The 27,812-nt window shown below is 40.3% G+C and overlaps 1 protein-coding gene across 1 annotated transcript in view; it reads left to right on the forward strand.

Moving 5' to 3' along the window:
• The first annotated feature begins 1,950 nt into the window (after positions 1–1,950).
• SLC35F3 (solute carrier family 35 member F3) overlaps positions 1,951–27,812 on the forward strand; it is a 201,928-nt gene continuing 176,066 nt past the window's right edge. The window contains exon 1 of the mRNA XM_030499629.1: positions 1,951–2,140. Within this exon, the coding sequence (XP_030355489.1) occupies positions 2,047–2,140 (94 nt within the window). The 5' untranslated portion in view covers positions 1,951–2,046. The remainder of the gene's footprint in view (positions 2,141–27,812) is intronic.

Genomic DNA, 27,812 nt, shown 5'->3' on the forward strand with positions numbered 1-27,812 from the left:
ACTCAGTATTCTTCTAACAAATGTGTACCTGATGAAGAGGTCTCTGTTAGTGTGCTATTAATTTTCACTCTAACACTGAAGTTTGTAAATATGTTTAACTGAGCTAATATAATCTTATAAAAAGATGAATAGAGTTCATTATACAGACAAAGCAAAATATATTTTGCAAAAAACCATAGTAATTTATCACATCTTGAAGCTTGTATAAAGGATAAGAAATTGTTATGAGGAAGGAAAAAGATGAACAGTAGAGGCACAAGGGGAAAGAGCTGAAAGTGCCAGTAATTTAGTGTGGGAAAGTATGGCAGAAGCAGGACCTTCTGCATGGAGCTTTCTGCTAAATTCACCTTTGCACAGCCTTGCTTTTGCACCACCTGGAGGCTGTAGGTTTCTCCAAAATGAATCTCTTCAAACTGAGAGAAATATTTAGTTATGTCTACTGAGACAGCCTCGTGACTTGCTGCTATATGGCACCAAAACTCATTCCACTGGGATTCTTTTTTGCTGCCTGTGCCCATTGTCAATAGAAATTATGCTTTACAGAAGCTCAGCATAACATTGCCAGCACTACAATGTTACAATGTAAGCAAGTCCTAAATTAAGGTCCTAATCTATTTCCCTTCTGTTCTTCCTGACAGCAAACTCTTGGGTTATTGTTTGAATGTCAAACTATTCTTACCTCCAAGTGTTAGACATAAGGTGAGCTCACCTGAGGAGACTGTTACTTCTGGATTGTTGAGTGGGGTTGAGTTTTTTTTTCAGTATGGCCAAGTTACACAAGGTGATCCTATAGTGCAGGATTAGCATCAGCTCTCTTATGCTGTACTGTCACAATCTAAATGGCACTTGAAGCTATTTACAGCACAGAGAATTGCTGTTTTCATAGAAGTGATTATTGGCTAGAAACTGTCATAGAACTACTGGTGATGTGCAGGTTGCTGCCAATTCCCGCTACCTTCTGATACAAAACCTCCAGTGTCACACCTCAGGGATTTCTTGTTTGTCTTCATATATGGTAGAAATTTAGGAATCACTTTAGCTCACCTTAAAGCACATATTCCAACAACTCTTTTGCAGTTTTAACCAGGTCCTTAATTACCCATGTATATTGCCTGCCAATCTAAAATTAAGCAACCAATATGAAAGATTATTGCACTTCACAGCAAAAGAGCTGCACCTGGGATGGAGCTATGACTTTAATGAGACGCGCGAGGTGTTATCTTGTTGCAGGTAAGTTAGGAATGTTAATTCATGTGGATGCTTGTAATTGCCTAGAAATTATTTAAACACAGTTTAAATATCTGGCTTCTGGAGAAAAAGGAAACTTTTCTTACATTACTTTTCAGCAACCACCTGCCACCAATATTATGTTTAGAAAAGGAAAATCTAAAACAAATGTTTATGCATAAATGACTCTCAAATTTCAAACTGAGTTTGTTATGTTTGTTTCTAATTATGGTCCATAGGGTTGGAGTAGCACAGAGGGAGAGAGGGGAAGACGGCAACCATTTCCAGAAGCTTCTCTATAGCTTGACAAATAGAGCAGGAGCTGCAAACAAGGCAGAATGAGAAGCTGCACTATGAATTACCAAAGCCTGCAAAGCTTCATCTCCTCCCAAATGACAAACGGAGACAAAAGTTTCCAGTTGTTCTATGAAGCACAGAGACTCCTTGGTCTCTTGTTCAAAACGAAAAGGCTCTTCTCCAGGTCCTTGGCTTGCTGCTGGACAGAACAGCCTCAAAATTAAAGTCATGTCACCTGCCCACAACTCTGCAGCACTTGTTCGTCTCACTTCAAATGATGGCAGCTCAGCATCCCTGCTAAATGTTGTTATGGTGACAGTGGAAATCTAATACTGAGCACTACATCTGCCTGCTTATCTACCACTAAGGATCCTGCTGTGTACAACTTCAAAAGGAAGGGAACCAATGGGTTGTTTTTCAAAACCTCCTCAATGATCAAAGAGAAGAGAGACTACAAAACTGTCCTTCTATTAAAAATTTAATGCTTGAGTTTGATCCCAGGTGATAAAAGGGAGGGTGGATATGTCTCTTTTATGCACCTCTACAGCTGGATCCTTTGCTTATCTAAGGCCTGGCCATGTTCCTGCAGAAGATTGCAAAAGTGCCCTAGCCTCATGTAAGCAGCCTCCAGTGGGGCCCACAGCTGGTACAGCAGCTTGGAGAATGAGCTGATCAGTATTCATATGGGAGCAATGATCTCCAGGTGTCTGGAACGTGCACGCAGACACTCGCATCTTATTGGGAAGGCACTAACAAAGAGTAAGGGCACATATATGCTGACACTAGGCAGTTTCACACTCCAGAATGGCATAGATCACTCTCAGGGATATTTTCCTACCCCTCCCTTCAGCTCTTACTGCCCTTAGCTTAACACTGGCAGCAATTGCGTTTGTGTAGGTAAGTACCTTAAATATCGACTGGTGCCTAGGAAAGGTATAGAAATGAAGCGGAGAGGTGAACTTTTTAAAACACTGGTTAAAAATATAATTGATACGTTTATTATAGGTGAACAGTATAATTGCACATTACCTTTTTATCCCCAGTAAGAAGTGATCACAAACATAAAAGAAGCCTTGCTTCCCCCCTTTGTATCACATGCACTTTCTGTAAGTCAGTTTAGTTAGTGTCTCACACTGTATATGTGCTTGTCTTGTTAGTCAGTGTCAAGCAGTACCACAACACAGGTGGCACTAGATGAAAACCCCTGAAGTCAGCTGGACCTCAAGGTGACCTCTGCAGTCATCCTGCCTATTCCAGAACAAGGTAAGAGAGGGCAGGCTGAACTTTGTAAGAAAATGGTGTGCTGGTAACCATGACCCCTAATAGTCAATTATAACCCTTCTTGTCTGATGCTCAGCAATTTAGATTCCATGGTAATCTGAGTTCTTAAGGATGTTCAGGGTTTTTCTCCTCCCAAAGCTGCCTTTCCTGTTTCTCAGTAGCAGAAGGAGGTTCTTCATTTTAGTTGGTACTCTGTGCTTCTCTTTTGTGATTTGGTGCTGCTGTTTTGTCATTTTGATGACTGCCTCTTGCATGCGGTGAAATCTGAGCCAGGGAAGCAGGCAAAGTGCTCCTCCTCGCACCCCCCTGCCTTGCAGGCTGCAGGGAAGTATCTTTTGTGTTTCATTTGTACCTTTACAAAATATCACCAAAGAATCTTTTCAAAAGTTAGCACTACAAACTGCATTTCTGAAAAGCATGACACAGGTAGTACTCTCCGGAGCTCTGAGCTGGTTCATACACGATAGAGCTGACGAGCATCCATGGGTAGGGCATGAGAATCAGGAGAAGCTGAATTTTGTCAGATGAAATGATTGGTTAATTCTTGGGGGAGCAGGGTAGGGGTGGAAAAAGGGTTCGTTCTTAACCAGAGAATGAGCATTCAGAAAAGGGAAAACAAGCCACTACCCAAGCTCCGGGATTCATATCTTTTCAATATTGTTTGACAACTGAAATGTAATAAAATGGAAAAAACAAGGAGGCTGCAAATAATGAGGTAGCTATTGACTAATGCAATACGAAACATGAAACAGAGTAATAGGAACAATTGCAGCAACATTTCTCTAGAAATATACAGTCTATGTTTTTTCTGGCATGATTTTGGCCTGGCACATGAAATGGCTGCTACTAGTGAGCAAAGAAGATTGAGGCCTCCACTCCTCCACTGTAGAGGGCAGAAATAAGCAATACAAGATTCATCCCTTGGCAGATATGTCTGGGTAATGGAGGCTCCACCAAACTTCCTAAGCAAAGCACTTCTGCATTGGTAACTATCCTTACCAAAACACATTTTTGCTCAGTATCTAAACTGTAAGGTTTTTTGCTGGGACGCAAGCTTCTTCTCCTGTCCCAGGCTACAGGAAAAAGAATGTGCTGTCTCTTTCTCGTAACAAATGGCTATAAGGGATTCACGTTAGTCTTCACCCTATCCCCAGTCTAAAAACTACAACGAGATTGTAAAGATGGCATTTTCTTGCCACCTCCAGTCTGTTTATAATCTGATCTGCTAACTTAAGTTAACTCCACTCCTGTGGAGTCCTATTGCCCCATGAGAATAAAGTAGGAGAGAAAGTGAAAGCAATTCCCCCTTTTTCTCCGTTCCTAAAGCAGTAAGTATCTCCTAAATGGTGAACCTTTGTTCATGCTGCCAATGCACAAGCCTGAAAAATAGCTTTCATCCCTAGGCTGCCTCATGGAGAGTGTGGGTGGGTTTTCTCATAAACCTTTGCATATAATCAAGTGGTGTGCTGTCATGATAAATGCAGGTTCCTTTAATGCCATGAAGATTTTCTCTTTGGTGTATAACTGCACTCCGGAAGAACTGGGAGGTAGCTAGGATTTTTGTGTATTTTGTGCAGATGTTCTTGTTTCTGTTGTTTTGTTTTGCATGATCTAGTTATTAATTGGACAATGGTCTAATAAAGTCACTACTTGAATTTACTAACAGGCAAAATTGTTACATAAGCACAAATACTGTTCATCAGCTAATTTAAAGATCTTGTTTCAGTCAATGAAAACATTTCATCAGTCATTCTGTAGAATTTTTGTTTTACTTGTCCTCCTATCACAAAATACCTCAATACTAGAATAAGCACCTGCTATAAAATTACTGATCACAGAAGAAAGATGAGTATTTACTCTTTAGTGGGAGGTATACCAGAGCCTAGAATTAGCTTGCTAGCCCGTGGATTATTCCAATGTCAGGAAAATTGCCATTTATAACTTACATGTTTGTTGTATATCTCTTCAACTTCATGAGCAGAGCTGAGTATTTCTGTTGAAGTTTTTTAATTTGACTGATAAGATTAGGCTTAAAAAAGCTTCTGTGCATTACAATATCTCTGCTTGTTCATAATAGTAAGGAGTGTTATACCTGAAAAAGCAGAGAATATCCACAACTATAGGGGAGGGAGGGGAAGGAATATAGGGGAAGGGAGCTCTTACTCTGCTCTGAGAGGACAAGGTAGTGTTTTATGCACTAATGCAGCACACGGTGAACTTGAGGCATGGGGAATGACATGACCACCTCAGTAACTGCACAGTGTGAGTGGCCTTTTGTCTTGAATGGTATCATAGGAACTGACAATAGAGTAAATGGGAGGAGAAGCCACAAAATAAAAGACCTTTTATTTATGACAACAAAAGGAATAAATACGATACTGGTCCATAATTGGTGCCAAAATGCAGGCTAAAAACTGTTGTGATGAGGATTTGTTTTGTTTTTGTAGAGAAACACCATATTTAAGGTTTCAAGACATTAATTTTAGTAGCAGCTGAGAGATAAAACTCTTAATATATATGCATGTGAGTATTGGACAATGGCAAAGCACTATCTGCAGCTCAGGTAGTAATAATGGCTGTGTTTTATGGGGGCTATTTTAATTCCATTTCAACATTTACAGAAAATACCCTGAAGGCAGTATAAAAATCCCATGTGACGTACAAAGGGTGCACATTACCTCTTCACTGCATAGTAAAGCATAAAATGTTGCCACTTTTCAAACTTTTAATGTGTGAAATCTCAACTGCTTCATCCTGCATTGTGTAGCAGGAGAAAAAATAAAAAAGAATTATTCTAATTTTTTAGTTATTTGATACAACTAACATGGGTGTTTCTGGCAGGCATTAAAAGAATCCTATAAGGGAAGTTTTCAACATCCTTGGGGTTTGGTTTTGTTTTATTTACTACAGATTCTAACAGAAGACTATAAAGGCTAGCATTTTTTCTTATCTTTCTAGCCCAATACTCAATTAAAAACCCCACAATGGCCTGAAGAATGTTTCTCTCCTCCAGTCTTTCCCACAGGTCCTCAGTCTCGCACAGCACTGTCATTTCCTGAAGTGCCATGGAGTCCTACAGCCTAGGAAAACTTTATGTAATTTTTGTCTCTGGATTACTATTTCAAGGAAAATATTTGTATTTCAAGGCAGTCAAAGTGAGTGTCCCTTTCCTAATGAAGATATCTAAGCATAATGTGATCTCTTCCTTACTATTGTGTATGTTTTTTAGTTTCCCTTTCACATACTGCCTCATGTTTATCATGTTGCTAATATGGCTTAATTTATCTTTGCTGGATTTTATCACATTCCCCTATTTTTACTTGAATGGGAATTCTGCACAGACTAACAAAGGAAAACATACAAAGGAAAACCTGAAGTTCAAAGCCACTTAAGGTAGCTTAGAAAAAGGAAAATGAAAATTCACTTTAGATAAACAAAGGAACACAACGACCTACTGATTTTTTTAAGAATTTTTTACCTGCTTAGCTTAAAAATTTTACTGCAGTCACATTTTTCTTGAAAATATGATCACAAAAATCACGCCGCTCTTCTGAATTCACAGGTAGATTGTTTGATAGGTTGCTATGTATGAGAATTGTAATGCAATTTACCTGACAATATAACTTCTTGTAGTTACGCGTGGCATAGATGCACGAGTTTAATCAGCAATGGTGACATTCATCCTGATCTTTGTGATGTTTTGGTAGGCATGATTATGTACAACTGGTGCTTTTCTTCCTCTTTCTCCACGTCTTTCTGAACCTGTAATTGCTTACACAGTATGTGAGGCGTTGCTGAAAGTGGTGTGGTGGGTTTGTATCAATTATTGTAAATGAAAGTTTACCGTTAGATGGTCAGGTGATGCTAGTGTACTTTCAGATACTGAAAAAAAGAGGATGTTAGCACATGCAGCTTTTTCCAAACTAAGCTTTTGTATCTAGCTTTCCAATCAGCATGCACAGCAAAATGAAGCTTGATGCATTGAATTACACAAGAAGAAGCCATATTATTTAACATATTGTTCTGTGCAGCAAGCAGCTCTAACATGAATGAGCTGGGGGGAAAGCCTGAACTGTTCAGGACTTCAGCTTTTGCAAGGTCATCTTCTCCTGACTCAACCTATAAGACTATGATTTAAAAGCTTTCTGACTTTGCTCAGCAGATGCCCTTTGGCAGGATTAAACTGCACTGCTGCCAACCCAGCTCAATACCAGGCATGTTAATGAGGTGTTTTGGCCTTTTTATTAATTCTACAAGCAGGGTAGATCATTCAGCAGTGACTGAGAAAGTTTAATAAAATAATCTCATTGTTCCAAATTTATCACCACAATAAAAGAATCTACTAAAGAAATACAAGATGAAAAAACTATTTTTTTAATGCAGTATCATTTTATACTAAGAAGTAGTGCACCTTGAGTCTCACAGCAGTGCGAACATCTGCCCCATGTGGGTATATAGGGGTGTTGCTGTCTCCAGGAGGGACCTGCATAGCACCTCTGCACATTCCCATGGTTCTTACTGCTATTTATACTAAACATTTATACTGTTAACAGATTTTTTTAATGAAATCTTTTAATTTCAAAAAACAGCTGGAAAAAACTATAGTGACATACTGTCTTTATGGTATAATGAAATATATCCATTGTAGATGACAAAAGGTGAAGAGAGGACACCTTTTTGTAAATTGTGAGAAGTGCGGTCTCAGTTGGTGTAGCAGAATAGTTATAGTAGCTTCCAAAATTATTTCCAGAAGATCTGGAAACAGAAGTGTGGTTAGCTTACGAAGAGGGTTCGAAATGTGTGCAAAGAAGCAAGTGGCTATGCCCTACACTATGGAACCATATGGCAAAAGTGTAATGCTCCTTCATCTTCTATGTTTCCAGATTCAAAATTCAGCTGTGGGATTTTTAATGTTTCAGACATGTGAGCAGCTTCAAACAACTGCCATTAATTACATACAGTAAAAATTGCCTGTCAAATCAGTCTCCAAGTGTTCCTGTCCCTTCAGAAACCTCTTCTGCTGAGAAAGCTACACGGTCCAAGGCTAGCGACACATTTTCTGCATCAAAAAAATGTCAACTTTAAAAAAACCTTCTAAACCAGAAAAAACCAAAAGTTTATCATCAGGGTGAGAATTATCAAATTTTTCTTGGGGCTAGCGTACCTTTCAAATAAGCAACTTTAAACATAACATGAATATTGTGCTCTAATTCACTAAAGTAACTGCCTTCGCTGAGCACAAATCCATTAAAAGTTTTCTTTAAAGTTCTCTTCAGAGCCCTTTTCCCCCCTCTATATCTTTGTGGCTATTGCTTTTTCTTCTTTCCTTCTTTCTTCTTTCCTTCTTTCTTCTTTCCTTCTTCCTTCTTTTCTTTTTCCTTCTTTCCTTCCTTCCTTCTTTCCTTCCTTTTTCTTTCTTTCCTTCCTTCCTTTTTCTTTCTTTCCTTCCTTCCTTCTTTTTTCTTTCCTTCCTTCCTTCTTTCTTTCCTTCCTTTTTCTTTCTTTCCTTCCTTCCTTCTTCTTTCTTTCCTTCCTTCTTCTTTCTTTCCTTCCTTCTTTCCTTCCTTCCTTTTTCTTTCCTTCCTTCTTTCCTTCCTTCCTTTTCTTTCTTTCCTTCCTTCTTCTTTCTTTCCTTCCTTCTTCTTTCTTTCCTTCCTTCCTTCTTCTTTCTTTCCTTCCTTCCTTCTTCTTTCTTTCCTTCCTTCTTCTTTCTTTCCTTCCTTCCTTCTTCTTTCTTTCCTTCCTTCCTTCTTCTTTCTTTCCTTCCTTCCTTCTTCTTTCTTTCCTTCCTTCCTTCTTCTTTCTTTCCTTCCTTCCTTCTTTCTTTCCTCTTTCCTTCCTTCCTTCTTCTTTCCTTCCTTCCTTCCTTCTTCTTTCCTTCCTTCATTCCTTCTTCTTTCCTTCCTTCATTCCTTCTTCTTTCCTTCCTTCCTTCCTTCTTCTTTCCTTCCTGCCTTCTTCCCACCACGGGTTTTCAGGAGCTAGCCAGGGTAGATAGCTGTTACTATGACTTCCCCATCTTCCTTAATTCCGTGGTTCTTTGGCTTGCCTCTCAGCCAAACTCATGCAAAAAGGACAAACTAGGAATGATACACACAAAAAATACAGAAAACTTGCAAGACCAGTACCTACTCTTTCCTTAACCTCTGTTTTGTAGCCCATTATTTCTGGCACAAGTTTCTTGGAACGTCAGAAAGTGAAAGGATACCAAAGCTATGTAGAACACAGATTGAGATTCAAGCCTCTGGTACTTCTCAAAAATATGGGATATTGAAGAGGTCTGCTGTTCTGTATTTTCTGCCATTGATACCTCCTACAGTCCCTTCGGGGCCTCTTGCTGGACGAAGGTAATGTTACTATTTTTCTGCTCTTTGCATTTCATTTTTTTGATTTGAACTGGGAAAAGAGGCAATGGCAGGGCTCATACATCACCAAGACATGATAAGATGTCCTGAATTTTTTTTTCTGAGCTTATCGTTTAACAATGGATAGCAAAACAAAAAACAGGCCTATCTTCAAATCCAAATATAAGGGACTTCTATTTTCCACTGCCTGGCAAAGAAGAAACTGAACAGTTTATATCCAATTGCTTCAAAGTAGCAGATTAAAATCAGCTTTCTTTAAAGCAGCATACCTCCCCAGAACTGGGACACTGACATCAGCTTTCTATAAAGCTGCATACCTCCCCAGAACTGGGATGCTGACTCCAGGTGTCCCTTCCCAACTACAGCAGGGCAGGTACATTGTAATTTCCAGAGCTTTCCAGTTGCTCTCAGTAAGGAGTCATGTCGGAAATTCTGATGCTTCTTTGGTTTTGCCTGTGCATTGCAAGGGTCTCAGAACAACGTGGGAGCTCAAGTGAAAAATATGCTGCAACTTGTCTTAAATTCATCTGACTGCTCTCAAGCATAGTCTCTGCCTCTACTTGAGAGGGCAAATGTGAGTTTGTTGAAGGTGATCAGGCTGATTTTTGCTTACTATTCAGTCGTGTATTTGGCCATTCTCTACCTGCTCTATCGCTTTTTCTTGGTTCTCTGGTTTATTTAAACCATTTAAAGGTGGTTCTAAATATTTTAAAGCAAAAATGCAAGCAAAGATTACTCAGGATAGACTAGAAAGTTTCTAGCAATATATCTATATATTTTTTTTTTGTTGCCGATTCAAAATGTTTTGAATATGATATTATGTTCAAAGTTGCACTCCTATTCAGTCTGAATACCATACTGCAATTAGTCCCACTGGTTGAGCTGAAGCCACTGTGGACATACAGTAGCACTATATGCCTGTGGCTGTCAAATTTGACCCCAGATAGAGAAAATTAATAGTTTTGCCATACAAGCATTTCCATATATTATATAGAAATTTTATCATGTATATTGTATTTCTGTCTAATATCCAAAAGCCCTTGGGGCAGGAACATGTGATAATGGATAAGGTATGCACCTTCAGTGCTAAGCATAAAAGTACTAAGCAGCAAGAACATAGATCAGCTCCAGAAGACGCAGCTGGAAGAGTATTTGCTTAAGGAAGGAATTGGGTTTTCTGGTGAAGACTCAGTTCCTGGGGATGACTTTTACAAACTGGAGAAAAGGGAACACATCAACTTCATGCTGTAGTTTCTGTGGTTGTGATTATTTTGTTGCCTAATTATTTTTGCTACCTTAACCTTCTACCGTCACTGTATCCTTTAAACATAAAATTCTTATCTTGAGGATTCACTTGCTTTTCTCATTAAATGAGTAGTATTTTGATAACTGTAAATTTCTATCCCTGAGAAACTTTTGGCAAGCTACTATTGGTGGGAAGTGAAAATAAATACCATTTAAATTATATTTTCCTCTGACATGGCATCACATTGTAGACAACATAACATTAATATATCTTAATGGCTGTGCTTTTCAGAGCTGGCTATCAGTCAAGCGTATAATTTCATGTTGTCTGGAAAAAAATTAAAAAGTGTATCTAACAGGACAGAATAAAGTCACCGCACCCTGGAATCAGTACTGATTTTCCCCTTGCTTACAGGACCCTGCCATTTTAAAAGATCTACTGTTTCTTAATGTTCTGTGTTTGGATGGTTGTAGGTGTTTTATTAAAGCAATGGGTTAGTAAGAGGTTCAGAAAAGCTGCTTATAGTGGCTCCAGCTTGGTGTTGCGAATCATGCTACATGGCTCAAACCTAAACTCTGAGCCAAATCCTCCTCCATTTTGTCCACAATTCCTTTAATAAGTATGTACTGCTTACCAAATGTTTTATTTTGAACTTTTTTCTTGGTAGCATTGCTAGTATATTACAATATTTTCTCTCCTATTAAAAATCTTAAGCACCTCCATAAATCTACAAATTCCAAATAATATGAGAACCCACACTACATTTTTTAATGTCTGACGCCATATTGTAATGTCTCAGTTTTGGCTACAATGCTTAAACATAACTAAAATAATATATATACACAAATCTTTGCTTGCATTTCTCCAGTAGCTACTAGTTTTTAAAAAGAAACATCACTTACAGCAAGGTTTTACAAGATCCTAGGTACGTTGATGTTGCCTCTTCTTACACTTTTGAAATGTCATCCTAATTAAATGTTTCAGTGAACTTTAAAATTTTCACCCCCTTGCATTTTTTTTCTCTCTCACAAAGATGCGTGCTCACATCAAACTCATCAGCACTGCCACAAAAACTGTCCCATGTCACTTGCCTGTACGACAGGAGAAAGTATTAACACCCATCCATCATTTCATTTATACCTTGAAACGACAGCAGCTGGGAAAGAATAAAACAGGAGGAAAACAATCTCTATTGGACAGAGGAATGAGATGGTTGTGGTATATTAAAGTGGAGATGTGTGTAATATAGGCAGCTAAATACATCAGTGATGGAGGCAAATTTTCTAGTCTGCACCAGCCCATGCCCAGAGGTAAGTGAGCGCTCAGCAGGTGTCACTACTCAGCTGGTAAACAATGCTGCTTGCTTGGTTGTGGGAACCTTTGCTTGCACTGGGACTCAGAACTTTATACTGTTTTCTCATGCCAATGTGAATTAATCCTGTATGGAGAACAGACTTACATTTCTGGACCTATATTATGTTGGGTTTAGTACTCTTTGAAAATATTTACCTGTATATAATGGAGGAATTTGACACTAGATAGGTACATGCAATATTACAGGCAATTCTCAGATGTAATCTTATCCTTGTCCATCACTTAAAGCCAAAGAGAGCATGGGCTCTGCATATGGAATGATGCTGGACTTCAGAGGTCTGACTGAAAAGTTTAATCCCATTCATGCCTGTTGTTATCTCTCCTCCTGCCCTGAATGCCCTAAAGAGACTTAAGCCAATAATCAGTATTCATAGATATAGTGAGCATTGTGTTTTCATCCTCTCATCTTAACCTAAATCATCCTCCTGCGTTGGTTTGTGTACCCCACAAGGACCTCTGTCACTTTGCTGGTTGGCCGCATCAAAGGCCTGCAGTTGCTCTCTGCTTGTCCACTGCTGTCCACCTGTACTACACTTTGGAACTGACCTCCTCAGCCACAAACATTTTCACTTTCACAGGCTCAAATTAAAGGGTGCATAGGAAAGAAATAGATTTAGTGTGTTATATAGTATATGTGTGTTTAAGATGGTAATTTGTTTGGCTTTCATCTGCTGGAGATTTTTTACTTTCTGTTAAGGGTGCATTGATCCTGTAACATTACCTTCAGTGGTAGTGAAAGGTTGCGTTTAACTGATCCCAGCTTGCTTGCACATTCAATACCTTGGTGTTGAATGTAATGTTCCAGGTAAACTGAGCTTGTGCAGTGCTGAAGTGCGGAAAGGGAACAGTTCTTTCTCCTTGAACTTCATCATCTTTTTCCCTGAGACACATACATGTACACAAAAATTTCTTTAACTTCAACTAACACTACTTACAGGTTATTGAATTTCATCTAGTCTGTCAGATTTTAAATGTTTTGTTTGTGAATGTGGTGTTTGTACAAGGTACACATCTATGCTTCCACATTTATTTATGCTGAGCTGCATCTTTTCCACTTAAGTTAGGTGGTGTGCTTGAAAACAAATAGTTCAAAAACGTTGCTTGATGTAAGGTCAGGTGCCTGCAGACCTGTTCCATCGCTCCTTCAGAGGGACGCCGCCACGAACGAGGCACCCATCGCCAGAGCCGCGCTGCCTCCGGACGGCCGCGCTCCGAGCACCCAAGCGGAGGCCGCCCCACCGGCGGCCCGAGACCAGCACAGGAGCGGGAACCGGCCGCCCCTCGCCCGAGCAGGGAGCAGGCGGGCTCGCCAGAGGAGCCGAGGCTGCCCCCGCCCCGGCTTACGGCCGCCCGCCAGGGGGCGAGCGCTACGGGCGGCCGGCGGCGGCGGGGCCGCGGGGCTCCCCCTATTGGCGACCGACGGCAACGCGCGGGGTGGGGGGCGCGGAGCGCGCCCGGCCCGGCCCCCGTCGCCGGCGCTTCGCAGGCGGCAGCGCCTCGGAAGCGGCAGTGGCGGTCCGCCCGGCTCCCTGCCTGCTTGCCTCTCCCGCTGGGAGCCAGCGCCAGCCCGGGCACCTTCTGCAGCGGGGACTACTGCCTCCCTGCTCTCTCCTCTTCTTCCTTCCTTTCCACCTCTTCCCCGGCCGGTGAGCGCCGCCGGCTCGCCCCACCGTGAAGTCTGGGCGCCCCCCAGCCATCGCTGCTGCTCCCCATGGGGATCCGGGAGTTCCCCAACGGCTCCGCGCGGGGCAAAGCCGCCACCCTGTGAGTACCGCTGCGGGGCCGGGCGGGCGGGGCGGGACGGGGACACCCCACCCCAGCTCACCTCACCCCACCCCACCTTAGCCGGCGGCGCCGCCCGCCCGCTCCCGGGGTTCGCTCCGGCGGAGGGCGGCAAGGAAAGTTTGCGGTGCCGCTGCCGCCGGTCCCGCTCACCTGCTGGCGGAGGTCCCGCCGCTAACTTCGCCTCGGGCCGGGGCAGGGCGGCGGCGCTGGCAGCTGCGGTTCCCCGTTCCCCCGCTGACGCCCCTCTCCCGGCCCGCAGCGGCATGCGGCGCTCCCCCGATGTCAGCCCCCGGCGGCTGTCCGACATTAGCCCGCAGCTGCGGCAGCTGAAGTACCTGGTGGTGGACGAGGCCATCAAAGAGGACTTGAAGTGGTCCCGCTCCGTGGAGGACCTCACCAGCGCGTCCGTGGGGCTCACCTCCATCGAGGAGCGGATCCTCCGCATCACAGGCTATTACGGCTACCAGCCCTGGGCCGCCAGCTACAAACGTGAGTCCTCGGCACGGCCGGGCGTGGGGGGGGCTGCGAGGAGCGGAACGAGCACTGGGGCTTTGCGCGGGGTCACCCCGGCCCGGAGCCGGCTGATGAGTGCGGGTTCGAGGGCCTGATCGCTTTACCTCTGGGAGAAACTCGCCCCGTGGAAGTGGTCTCACTCTGCGAAGAATTCCGTGTCCGTGCTGCGTTAGTCGTTAGGCAGTTGCTGGCTTACAGGAGTAGAGTGTTAAGAATCACAACAGCTAAATTCTGCTAAGAAAATAGGTCAAATATTTGTCTTAGTGTTGCAGACACACTTAGTGGTGCTGATTAGAGTGTTTGTGACAGCTGTGTAAAAGCCCTAGCACTTTCATGCACACACTGTTTTCACAGGTAGTGCATTCAGAGCATCTTTCTGTTGGTTTAGCGGTCTGTCAGATTTTCACAGCACTTGATCTGAATATTATATCTTTTCTTATGTCAAGTGGAACTGCTTCTTCCCTATGCTTGCACTTGAGAAAGAAACTTGCTATGATATCAGTATGAAGAGAGACAGTGGAGCTGTATTCCTCCACATGATTTACAAAGGAAGTGATACCTTGAGTGGCTGTAATATATCAACTAGTATATTTGTGTGTAACGCCCTATTTCTTGTCCATCGTTCATCACGATGATGGCAACTGCATGAATTTACAAGTTCTAAGTGTAATTTACCAACTAATTGAAGTAATAAAAATATTTTGGTTGTCTTAATGTTGTTTGTAACATCACAGGGGGTTTTGCTGTAAAAAGGATTGTGCTGTAACAGAAATCATTGCTTTACAAGGAAGACTGGCTCTGATAAAGTGATTGTTTTTACGATGTTCTTTCGTAAGTAGTAAGTGTAAGCGTTCTGAAATACTTACTCTTGGATTATCTTTTTGTCAGTGTGCTTATAAGGGAAGAAAATACTACAAGAAAGCATGGTACACAGTACTAGTTCATTTTTTCTGTGGCGAGGAGCCACTCCTGGTTGCCTGATAATAGGACTTTACTAGTAAATATTCTAATACTTCTTCTGTAAGAGCCTTTTTATTTTTTCTTTTTTGACTGCAGTTATGGCAGAAATATCTGTTATTTGTTACTTTACTCACAGGGAATATGGGATTTCTCTAAAAGCAATTCCATTGCCTAGAATGGGACCGTTCTTGAAAGTAATGCTTATTCAGGTCAGTTTTCAGGATCAGTTCATATGCTGATGCCAGGCTGAGTTGGATTTTAGTGTTTCTGTCTGACAGCGTGACTAATAGTCCAGCTGAAGTCACACTGAGCTGCTATGGCTGAACTTCCTGAAATAATAAAGGTCATGCTGGCTCCTCAATTATATCCTATTTGTCGAAATTTATAACTGTCTGAAAAAGTTAATTGCAAGCTTAAGCCTGCTATTCTAGTTGTATTTTTCTCTCATAGCTCGTTCTGAACAACGAAATTACATACTTGAGTTGTAATGGTGGGGGATAAATATACAAAGTGTCTGAGTTTCATAAATGTATGTCTAAAAATAATAGGTTATGTGAAGTCATTGCCAATTTAAAATCTGACTTGCTAGGAATGAGAAGAACACACAGAAGAAAAGACCCATCTCCCTAGCTGGGATAATAAGGCATGGCTGAAGCAGAGATGTGTTGGTCTGCATCAGCTGAATAGCTGATTGAATGCATGTAAATGGGGTAGATCATGAAAAGTGGGAAGTCAACTCTACTTTGAAACCCCTTTGAATACTCCTTCGAGCTGGGCTTAAGCCCAGTTTTGGGATATGGACTTTCTGTGTGACTTTCCAGTTAGAAATTGGCCTAAGAAGTGTGAATAAACAATTTTTATAAAGTTTAGATTGCATCCTGGGTATGTTTTGTCATCTTACTCTGCATGCTTGTACACATTTAGGTGCTGTTGGCACTATGAGTATAATTATGGAGTACATTTACAATGGACCTGCTTTCTGGAAAATAAGTCTGTAATCTAGTCTGATCTAGAGTTGGTCTCTCTCAGTGACATTCTTTTTATTGTACCTAAATCACTTGTAGGGCAAGATCTGTTGTGTTGGTTTGTTGGGGGTTTTTTTCACATTGAAGTGTAATTCTCTCATACTTTATGTAGACTGTTTGTATAGATAATTATCGTATATGTATCTATGTATGTATGTATGTGTAAAGTTGTTTGAGACATTCAGGACATTTTGCGAGTTTTTTTTTTTTAACAAAACTCCACGAGGGAAACTAGCAGAGAGAATCAGGGATAGTGTTGACCCCATGACCCCAAAACTTGCTTGGAGACTATTTTTGTTGTGCTAAAAACTTGACTGTTTAAAACATACTGGGATACCTCAAGGTTATGTACCAAGTCCAGTATTTAATATATTTATAAATTAGATGGAAAGAGAGGAGGAAGAAGTGAAAATTTGCTGAAGACATAAACTGATGTGGATTGGACAGAATGAGAAAGGACTTATCATTACTCAAGGGAGACCTGACCCAGCCAGGTGAATAGGCCAGATGTCAACAGATGACATTCAATTATTACAAATAAAAGCCTCACGTTTCCTGAAAATGTTAAAACTACCTGCAGAATTTCACATGATCACATCAGCTGCTAAGAGGGAATAGTTTGTGACTGTACACAGCTCAGGGAAGACCTCTGCTGTTTGACTGCACTTGCAAACTAGATTTTAGGAACTGGAATAATATAATGTACTGCCTGTGTTATGATGCTTTCAGAGAATTTAGTGGTACAGCCTAGTGAAATACTGTGTAATATTGGTTATCTCTCAAAAAAGATTACAGAAGGCTCTGAGATGAGTAAGGAGAAAGAGTACAGGCATTCTGTAAAGAATCTCAAGAGTTTGGCTGTTTACCTTAAAAAGGTTGAAACAAAAGTATGGAAGGTACTGGCACATATTGCTCAGGCAGATAGAGAGTTTTCCTTCTTATCGTGTTACAAGAGAAAAACAGGTGGACAGTCAGTGAAGGTGAAAAGCCACCAATTAAAAACTGATGGAAAAAGAAACGGTTTTTAAGAAAACATGCAATTTGTTCTTGGGATTGGGAATTCAAGGGCTTGTAATTGATAGCAGTGACTGTAATAAATTGAAAACATATTGGAGAGAATATTCAGAATTCAGAATTATTCAGAAAATTATTCAGAATTCAAAGCTTGATTATTCAGAATTAGGCTGGGAGGGGGCTGCTTCTTGAGGATTTGTTGTGCTTCCCTCTGTAGTATCTGCCTACCTTCAGAAAGAGGGATAGGATTGTGTTTAGCCTGATCCAATCTGGCAGTTCTTATTTTTCTGAAATTCTAACTATTGATTTTCAGGGTAACTAATTATGTGAATAACTGCTCTCCAGTCTAAATCCAATATTCGTATTTGTCCCATGGGGACTATTCTGCAGCATCTGATTTGATTTCTCAAATGCAAAGGCAGAGGAGAAGAAACACATGTAAGATGAGGTCGGATTGTAGAGTCATACTCTGATGCAGCTATGTTAATAACAAAGCTTAATGTTTGTGAAATCCTAGTTGTCAACAAGAGGTACTGACTTTTAAAATTTTTAAATTAACACAAAGGGATTAAAGAGTTTAATTAAAGAAAAACAAATCAAAAAAACCCAAAAAACCCCCAAAAATGAAACACCGCAAAATCTGTAGATCCCAGTGACAGCCTTTTGTTTTGCATGGAGATGAAACCATTATTAAGGCTGTATTAGCAGTGCTGTTCTCTTCCATGAAGGTTAAGTAAATTATCATGATTTCCACCTCTAAAAGCTTATGACTTCAGTTTAATAGCAAGTTTAGAGGTGAACAGACATATTTTAAGTTTCCACTTCACGCAGTTATCAGAAGGAATTAGGTTGCTAGATATTTTTAGAAGTGTAGTCCCTAGGAGCTTTACTGTACTTGAGAAATACAGGTGTCACTAAACTCTTGAATCGTCTTGCTGAGCAGTACGGAAGACTTGTCTATTTTAATTATTGTAGCAAGTGATAGGGCCCTTGTTTCCACATGAAGTGTGCACAGCTAGCACCTTTGCTAAACATTAATTTTTCTCTACATTAACTAGGTCTGTTTTGTGGTGATTCAATATCACACTCTGTCATTATGTGATTAGTATTTTAAAGACATTCATGTGGGCTTGAGACAACTATCCCTTTTTTACAATCTTTGCCTCTTCCTACAGATCACCTGCTTCTACTTCTTGTTTAAGAATAGAATTTTTCTTCTAAACAGGGACTTTGAAATACCTTTAGCATGTGTTCCTAAATACAGACTTGTTATGGATAAATCAGGATTACATGGGTCCCTCCCTCCTTTTAGATGTCCAAGAGACCACCTGGCCTCCCACTTTTATTCACTTACTTTCTTTGTGTGCTTACAGATGTTATTCTGTAACCTGCAGAAAAAGTACTTTTAGATCCTCTCAATTCTATTTCGTAGGAATTGACCACAGTTTGTGGTGCGTGGCTTGTGAGCATGCATTTCTATGAGACTTTGACCTTATGAATAATTCCAGGTTGTTCCAGTGATGACTTTTAAGTGGCATACTGTTGCTCAGGTGAAAAGGAAAGATTGCATCCAGTAACTAAAGTTCACTGGCTTTTCTCCTCCCTGCTACTTTAAATGTTATCTTCCTATTTTTACTGTGTCCTCGTAGTTATTTCAACATTAATAAAATAAACCATAGAGTTGTAATGTCCAGAATTTCAATGTAGTACAATCCAGCATGTCGCATAGTAGGTCTTGACCTGGACATGGAATTTAAGTGCCATCACCACTACGAGTAATATATTGGAACACACTGGCTTACAAATACCCTGAGCATTGCTCAGAAAGCATAATTGTCTGAGTATGAAAATGCCCCAGTGACTGAACTTTGATAGTCTTTCAAGGTAGTAGTTCAGTGTTGGTTTTAGCTAATTAAAAGTATGAGCATTGTACCCTTGTAAATGTTGGAGCACCAGTTATACAGCTAAAGACAAGTGCTTCCAGCTGATCCTCGATGTTCTTTCTTGTGATCTGCTTTTAATGTGACATTGAATGCTGTAACTTTCACACTGACTAAAGGCAAATCCAGTGGGGATATGAATCAGGGTAAAATTATTAATGCTTGAAATTGGTGCAAATTTGCATATTTTCATCCGAGCAAAAATTTAACATATTTTTTTGAGGTGATATACAGGAATCTTCAGAAGTTCAAAGCCAGAAACTGAAGCGTATTGGTTTCCCTGCGGAAAACCATTTTCAGGCCAGCTGTAAGCAATTAATTTAAAATGGATTACTTGCTTTCCCATACATAAATACTGAATGTAATGCTCTTACAACTAATGCAAGACTTGGTGGTGTTCATGTTGCTGTTCCTGTGGTCAAATGATTATCTTGCAAAGTGAGAATCTTGCTTTTCAGGTAAACACACGGAATAACCTCTAGATGTCTTATTCTGGCAGAGAAACTCACATAGCTGCCCAGGGTCAATCTACAGGTCACACCCCCTATCCTCTCCCCTTACCCCCCAAAACTTAGAAGACAAGTGAAAATATGTGCTTTATTTCTTATTTTCTTTTTTTTTTTCTTTCCTTTTTTTTTTTTTTTTTTTCCCCAGCTAGGCTTATGGTGCCTGAAGGCCTGATTAATTTTATTTTTTTTCATGCTCTTCATTGCCAATACTAACATAACTAATTGTTATGCTAGCAAGAAAAGCTAAGAAAACATGGTAACTCCTACAGGTGAAATAAAGCAATGGTAATGAATTGCATAGCAGAATTAAAAGTTCCGTAGCATTATTGTTTCACATGTCAGCTATAGTTGTCTGCTGCAACATAAACTTACATGCGGTTGTACACAAAACCAGGGACACTACTGATTTATATCCACAGGACAGCTCACAAAAGCTTGAAAAGCCATTTCCCTGTATACTCATTGTAACAGAAACAGTCTCTTAAAATATTTCAGAGACCTAATCATAAATCTGCAGTGGATGTCCCAGAATATTACAGGAGATGTTTCTCTTTAGAAAGGGAACCCATTGGCCCCTGTGGGCTTGAAATCTTTGACTGGTCTTCCAACTGAGAATGAGTATGGAGTAGCCCAACCTGGCCATGGGAGACAATGCAGAGGAGGTTTGGAATACTAGTCAGCTGCAAAATACCTCATAAATATTTAAAGAAATAGGGAGATTGAAATATAGCCAGCCTTTCAGAAGTTTCTTTTTCAAGACAATTCCAATGGAGAAGAGACATTAGAGTTCTTTGGCTTTTGACAGGTAGAAAGAAAAGTATTTTTGGACAATGCTAAGCAGAAATCTGGGTTCCTTGTTACAACACAGAGCTTGCATTAATAACAATTTTTAAGTTTTTAAATTGCTTGCTGGGAAGCCAAGCAAATTGTAATTTAAACTGGTTTACTAAACATTTTGAATCGTTTAGTAAATATTTAGTAAATGATAAATGTTTAGTGAACATTTAGTAACCTGTTTACTAAACAAATTAACTGTGGTAGGCTTAAGTAACCACCACTTTTAACTAGGCAGCTGGCGAAGTATTTTATAGTTTGTTATCTAGTTTTCACAGCGAAGAAACTGAAAATATCCACCTAGAAATAGTCCTTGCTTTTTTTTTTTCGTTTGCTTCCTGTTTTAAACGAATTAATTGGTTGCTTTCAACTTTTTTTTTTTCAGTGCAGCTTTCATCTACTGTACACCATTTATGCAAAACAGTCCGTGGGACAGCAATTAGGGGTTTGTTGGCTTCCAGCATTCATTTTATACCTTTCACAAACTTCATCATTGAATGTTGTTATTTTGGGAGAATATACCACCGAAGTCTCCATAGTAAAAACCTACTACTAAAGTTAGTTGTATGACCTTGTAAAGTCAGGGCCTATATTAACAGTTTTGAAGGAGAGTGTTACCCAGGCATTTGAGGCTCCTTTCACTGGTGAACTGTATTTTTTTTTTTTTTAAATAGAGATGTGAATGTGTTCACTAATCAATGCGTTGAATCCATAAGAATGGATTGTGGCTAAAACCACAGATTACTCTGTATTGATATGGAATAATGAGGAAGTAAGCTAATTTGCTAAAGAAGAATTTGGAGACTATCATCAAGAATATGAACAAATGCTTATTTTGGAACTATCTTTATTGGAGGCCCTTTGTCAGAGTGCCATGTCTGGTAATAGTTCTGGAGTGTACTGTGTGGCGTATATTTGCAACTTAAAATCAATGATTGTTTAATAAGAGCAATTAGTTGCATAAGATAATGGATTGGAATCTGACTGCAAAGTCTGTGCTTGTCTACGGTAATATCAGATGCCGTGTGTAACTGGAGTGTTACTGAAACACACAGCCACAAAAGGACAAAGACTCGTGGTCCCAGATGTTTGTCCCTCTTGAAATTGCTTAGTGCATCACCAGCAAAGCTCATTTGCCTAATAATTAATTTAATCAGGTTCCGGTTCATATCAGGGCTGTCTTTCAAAGTGATGTTTTGTTCCCTAATTTCTCTTTAATGTAATAAGGTGTTTGTGTTTCATGTTCCTGGTGCAAATCAGAAGCTGCTGATAATTGATGCCATTTACTGAGGTCAAATAAGCCTCTAGATAAAGAGAGGGTTGGAAAAGTTACATACAGACAACTTTAGCTCTTTGCCAAAATGGCCTTCTCTGGAGCAACTGAGGTTGTAGTTCTGCTGCTTTCTTTCTAATGGAAGCTGAAGCCACAGACTTCCACTATTGCTAGTGAATTATGACTACTTTGAGAACAGTAATACAATAAGCATTTATGTTTTCAAGAAATAAATTATCTGCAGATCATGGTTTCTACCGTAGGGAATAGCTAGTCATAGAATCATAAAATGGTTAGGTTTGGAAGGGACCTTAAATATCATCTAGTTCCAGCACCCCTGCTGTGTGCAGGGACACCTTCCACTAGACCAGTGTTGCTCCAAAGCCCCATCCAACTTGGCCTTGAACACTTCCAGGGATGGGGCATCCGCAGCTTCTCTGGGCAACCTGTTCCAGTGCCTCACCACCCTCACAGTAAAGAAACTTTTTCCTGATATCTAAATCTGCTCTCTTTAGTTTTAAAACCATTCCCCCTTTTCTATCCCTACATGCCCTTATAAAAAGTTCCTTTCTAGCTTTTGTAGGGCCTCTACACTGGGAAGTACTACACAGTACAGGAAGGCTGCTGTAAGGTCTCCCCTGAGTCTTCTCTTCTGCAGGCTAAACAAGCCCAGTTCTCTCAGCCTGTCTTTATAGGAGAGGTGCTTCAGTCCTCTGATCATCTTTGTGGCCCTACTCTGGACACACTCCAACAGGGTCCATATCCCTCTTATACTGGGGGCCCCCAGAGCTGGATGCGGTTCTCCAGGGTCTCATGAGTGCAGTAGAGGTGGAGAATCACCTCCTTTGACCTGCTTGGTCACGCTTGCTTTTGATGCAGCCCCAGGATACGGTTGGCTTTCTGGGCTGCGAGCGCACACTGCCGGCTCATGTTGAGCTTCTTGTCAAACCAACTCTCCCAACTCCTTCTCTGCAGGGCTGCTCTCTACCCATTCTTCACACAACCTGTAGCTGTGCCTGGGATTGCCCCAACCCAGGTGCAGGACCATGTACTTCGCATTGTTGAACTTCATGAGGTTGGCATTGGCCCACCTCTCAAGCATGTCAAGATTCCTCTGGATGACACCCCTTCCCTCCAGTGTAATCAACCAAACCACGTAGTTTTAGTGTCATTAGCAAACTTGCTGAGGGTGCCGTCAATCCCACTGTCCATGACTGTGTGGCTGACAAAGATGTTAAACAGTGCTGGTGCCAATAATGACCCCTAGGAACTTGGTACTTGTTCCACTCGTCACTGGTCTCCACGTTCCCCATCAAGCCCTCCTTGTTGGTGAGAACCTTCATGCCATATATCTTCTTGTGGAACCTGCTTCCCTGAGTATTTTTGATTACCTTATTATCTTCACCTAGCACATTATTTCATTCCTCAGCACATCTGTGGAAGAAAAAAGATGCTGTGATTGACGGAAGGCCACAGAGAAGTGTTTATGAACCACTCCTTGAAGCATGACATAGATAGGAGGCATGTGGGGGTGGTGTTCCTTGGTTTAATTTTCTTTAAACTTTGTCAAGCTTGTGCTGCACTCAGCCAGCTCCCCTTATAAAAAAAGTGCATCTAAGTGGTTTCACACACCTCTATTTTTCTCCTGAACTTGAGGGCCTTGTGATGTTCATTTTTGTACCAAATAGGCCTTATTTTGCTTCCTGTCTTTTTGTTTTCATGAGTGTACCCGGCAAATGTAAGAACTGGGCTTTTTTTTCTTTTCCTGAGAAAAGCTATTTCACTAGTGTAAGAATTTAGGTGGCCTCCCATTTAGAAAAATAAGGATGACATCACTTAGCCAACAGGATATATTAACTCAGCAAGCCAGTCATACGAGGCAAGGAAATTTGAATCTTTGAGTTTCTCCAGGACAAGAGCCTGTAACTGGCTGCTAGTGAAATAATAAGGCCTTGATCTTGCGCTTAAATACTCTTTTTGCTTTGCCGGTAACTGGTCCCCATGCAATAGTTTGTGAAAATGGGCCTTATGTGTCCAAAGAGAGCAACCATATTTTCAGTTTTGAAGAGTGGTGCAAAGTTCTGCTAGTCCCACTGCGATATAATGATAGATGGGAAAGCTAATCTGATAGTGACAACCCAAAGAGTTTTATCTTTTTTTCCTTTACATTTATATTGGAAATAGCACAGAATTGGATACTTTTCCTCACTAGCTCTTCTTCACACCAGCTAAGGTACCAAACTAGCATGAAAGTGGAGCTTGTACACTGTCCCATGTATGCTAGAGTATGCCAAGTCATTTGACTCTTAAACTAGTAGCTGTGCTGTTTGTGAGCCCTGTGGCAGTCTAAGGGCTCTACCTCATCCAGAGTATCTTGATCTTGCTTTGGCTTTGCCAGATCCACGCAGTTGTATGAACAGAGCACAGGCTTGTGCTGAGATGGGAAGTGAACCAAGAATCTGCCTCTTCAGAGATGGTGTGCTTCTGTGTGGGTGATGATGTTTTCCTCATGGTCATGTCCTGAAAGCCTGGAGTTGACTTTTTCAAACAGTAACTTGTATCCAGACAATGTGGTTTATTGGGTGTTCTGTAGGGATTATCTGCTTGCCAATTTTTGCTCTAGCTGAAATACTCAGTGTCAGGATTAACATCAACCATGCAGTGTTTACACCATGAAACAGGAAATACATCTTCATGGCTTTATGATTCTGTTGGCTCTTGTGCTCACCTTATGCAGTGTCTTTTGAAAGCTTTGAGACTAATTTACTAAAATATGAAGCCATCTGTACTAGTATTTGTTTGGGCAAACTAATATGGTAATATTCTTATGGTAATGGTGTTTAATTTTCCAGTTTAGACATTAGCTACTGCTTATGGTTTTGGGTAGCACTTTCCATATAACAGAAATTAGTAATAGAAAACATATTGTTCCTTTTATTTTTGCTGAAATTATATTTTGTTGTATAGCATTTAGCTTTACAGTGTACCACTGGCCTGGTAACTTCTCAGTTGTGGACTTTTCTTCCTTTCAGAAACAAAAATTTATAATTCAAAAATATGTTTAGGGTTGATTTTCAGAGGCTAGTTAAATAGAAGAAATTACAAAATAATGTAAAAGTAGAAAAAGGCAGGCAACATAATTAAACCCCTGAAAGTCAGTAGAGCCATGGAAAAATGTCTGTAATCAAAGTCAGGAGTTCGGATCACTTTCAGGTTGAGCAAGAGGAGTGAGTAAAGGTCAGAAAAAGGTTTGTTTTGGTTTGGTTTTTTTTTTCTGCAGATTTGGCTTCCCGACACTTTATAGCATGTGTGGTGACTACAGGCTTCCTGTTTTTCAGGACTTCTATTTCAAGCTACTTCTTACATACATTGCAAATTTACATACATTGTAATTTAGGAACTCGGGTTTCATTCAAGCCAGAGATTATGCCCAGACAAGGTGAATTATGGTGCATTCAGGAGTTCAGAAACAGTTTTAAGGTGTCTCTATAGTCATGGGAGTGAAGGTGGGGTTTTGAGATGAGTGTAAAGCCCACAATTTAATTAGTATCGTGGGACATTTAATTATATTGTGGAGACTCCTGCATCCAGCCATGTGAACCCTTCTCCCCCTATGCAGGGTTTATACCTCTTTTTCAAAAGATTCTCTTTTCAATCTGGGAAAATCTAGGAGTTGGAATGAAAAAGAAGATTAAAAATGGAGGAATAAGAGCTACTGTTAATGTATTGCTTCCTGGATTTCAGGAGGCCTATCTGACTCCTTGGTGGTTTCTCCAGCTTGTCAAGTTACCCTGGGAGAATACATGGAGAGTGCACAAAGAACATCTTAAATCACATCTTAAATCACCGCATTCCCACAGTTGGCTTGTAAGACAGTGCAGGGTAGAATTTGACCTCTGGTTCCTGCTCATAAATTACTTCCCAGTCTCTGGGAAATATTATTTAATAAACAACTTATTTATTAAACAACTTCTTTTCTTGCTTCTCTTGTTTCAAAGACAGAAAGAAAATACATTATCTTTTGCTATTTCAAAACTTTACACCTTAGTAATGTGTAGTTCAATATCTGCAGGAAATTCTTTATCTTTTGCAAATAGTTACTTCAAGAGGTGGAGGGCTGTATATGTGTTCTGACTTCATACAGGGTGAGTACTTTTGTGTTCTATAATATTTCTCCAAATGGAAATAAAGATGGGCAGTGAATCATAGAAGCAGAACACGTATATTCTTTGTAGAGAGATGTATGGACAAAACCCATGTCTTGAATCTTGTACTGGGAGCAATATTTTGGAATCTTTTGTTTCTGGCACGTCCACAGTAGAAGTTGAATCTCACTGGAGATCATTCTGGCAAACAATATTAGTCATTCTGTATTTCTAGAAAACTCAGAAAATGAAAAGATTTTTGCCTCACACCTTTATAGGAATCTTTGCTATTCATATTACTTTAAAATGACACTCATATACCAGACAGTGTTTTCTTTCTGCATGTCAAATTCTTTTACATCCTAAAATAACACTTCTCCAAAAGCCACAATATCTCTTCTATGTACAAAAAATACGTTGGAAGTGGGATGATATCAGAATCTCTCGAGTGTAAACCTAGACCTTCTTATGACTCCCTAAGTACTGTTTCATTTCTTGATGACCTTAATTGCGCAAGGGAAGCAGGGAAGTGCACCTCCAGTAGAGCACTTCTCGCTCAAAGTAATGTAATTATTCAGCTCGGCAGTCATAATAATGTTGAAAATATGAGAGAATTAGAAAGAGGCGTTGAGATGAACCCCCTGACTCCAACCAAGCCTGTGGCACTTTTTGAGTAACTTCAGTCAAGCCAGGTTTCACCCACCAGGCTTAAATCTTAATTTAAGCAGGCTTCCTTACTTATATGCTGAACATCTGTTCCTAAGGCAACTGCATCCAATTACACCTACCCATAAATGGTCTTTATTATATGTTCCTGGAGCTCTATTGAAGGAGCTCTATTTAAATTACAGAAGAATTATTTCTTTTAATAGATGTGCAGTTTTAATTTTCTTTCATCTTGAACTTTGTATTTAATTAGTACTTAATAGTTTGTCCCAACATGGGTAGAAAGCATCTACAGCAATTGAGAAGAAGACCACTCTTTCTTCCCATTGCCTAGAAAAGCTGACTATTCAGAGCCCAAGTGCTGAAAGGAGAAAGAACATATGTAAAGTCATTTGCAGTTTTAGGTTAGGAGTTAACGATTGAGACCTCTAACAGGGCATGCTAATAGAAGCACTGGGATAGGAGGCAAAGGTCCTCAAAGAAGTCTGTTATCAATAGGAAATTGTCTTTCTTTAAGCACGAAGTCCCTAATTTTTGTTAAATGCCAAATCATTTTTCATGTCTTTCCCCTTCAGGTGAGGACAAAGAATCCACCTACACTAGTATGGGGAACACTGAATGGGTCTGAGGCAGGAGCCTTTTAAAACAATAACAGAAAGACATTCTAGTTCGTCATTTATATGGCTTGAAAGCCAGTTAGGCTTTGACAGCCCTCATTCAGTCAGCTGAGGAATAAGAACATAAAAACAAGACCCCCTCTGCAAATGTAGACAAAAGTGGTGTTCAGTGGGATGGAATCACAGGGTTCCTCAAGATATTTGAAATGCTAAAGATAATAGTGTTGTACATGCAACTTAGGTTTTGGTTTTTTTTTTTTCGATTATTGTTAAACTATCCCACCACAAAGCCATATGAGTGATGTATGGGATGCAGCTTGGAGAAACTCCTGGGTAAAGTTTTAATTCCATCTAATGAAACTAGTTGATTGGGTTAGTGCATTAACCTCAATCTCTTCATTTTCAAAGTCTGAAATCATTCAGTCTTCACATTGGTAAAACTCCGATAGAAGTGAAGAGGAATTTTTTCCCGACTAAAACCAGCAGCTAATGGTGTGAAGGAATACTGTGGTCCTGAAAGGAAGTGAATGTTCTGGTCTAACTGTGTTTTGTAATAGGTCTATGAAAGCTGTGCAGTTTGGCAGGCTTGGACGCTCATAAACCCTCCTGGAGACTACCAGGAGTAAACTTGCCAAAATATTTTTGCAAGCACAACATGCTATCACACAAGGCCAGCATCTCTTTTCCTATTCTAAAGCCTTCTTCGCTTTCAAATGCAAGTGCAGACTGGATCTGGTCCCA

Source organism: Strigops habroptila, chromosome 10, assembly GCF_004027225.2.
Source record: "Strigops habroptila isolate Jane chromosome 10, bStrHab1.2.pri, whole genome shotgun sequence".
Classification (NCBI taxonomy): Eukaryota; Metazoa; Chordata; class Aves; order Psittaciformes; family Psittacidae; genus Strigops; species Strigops habroptila.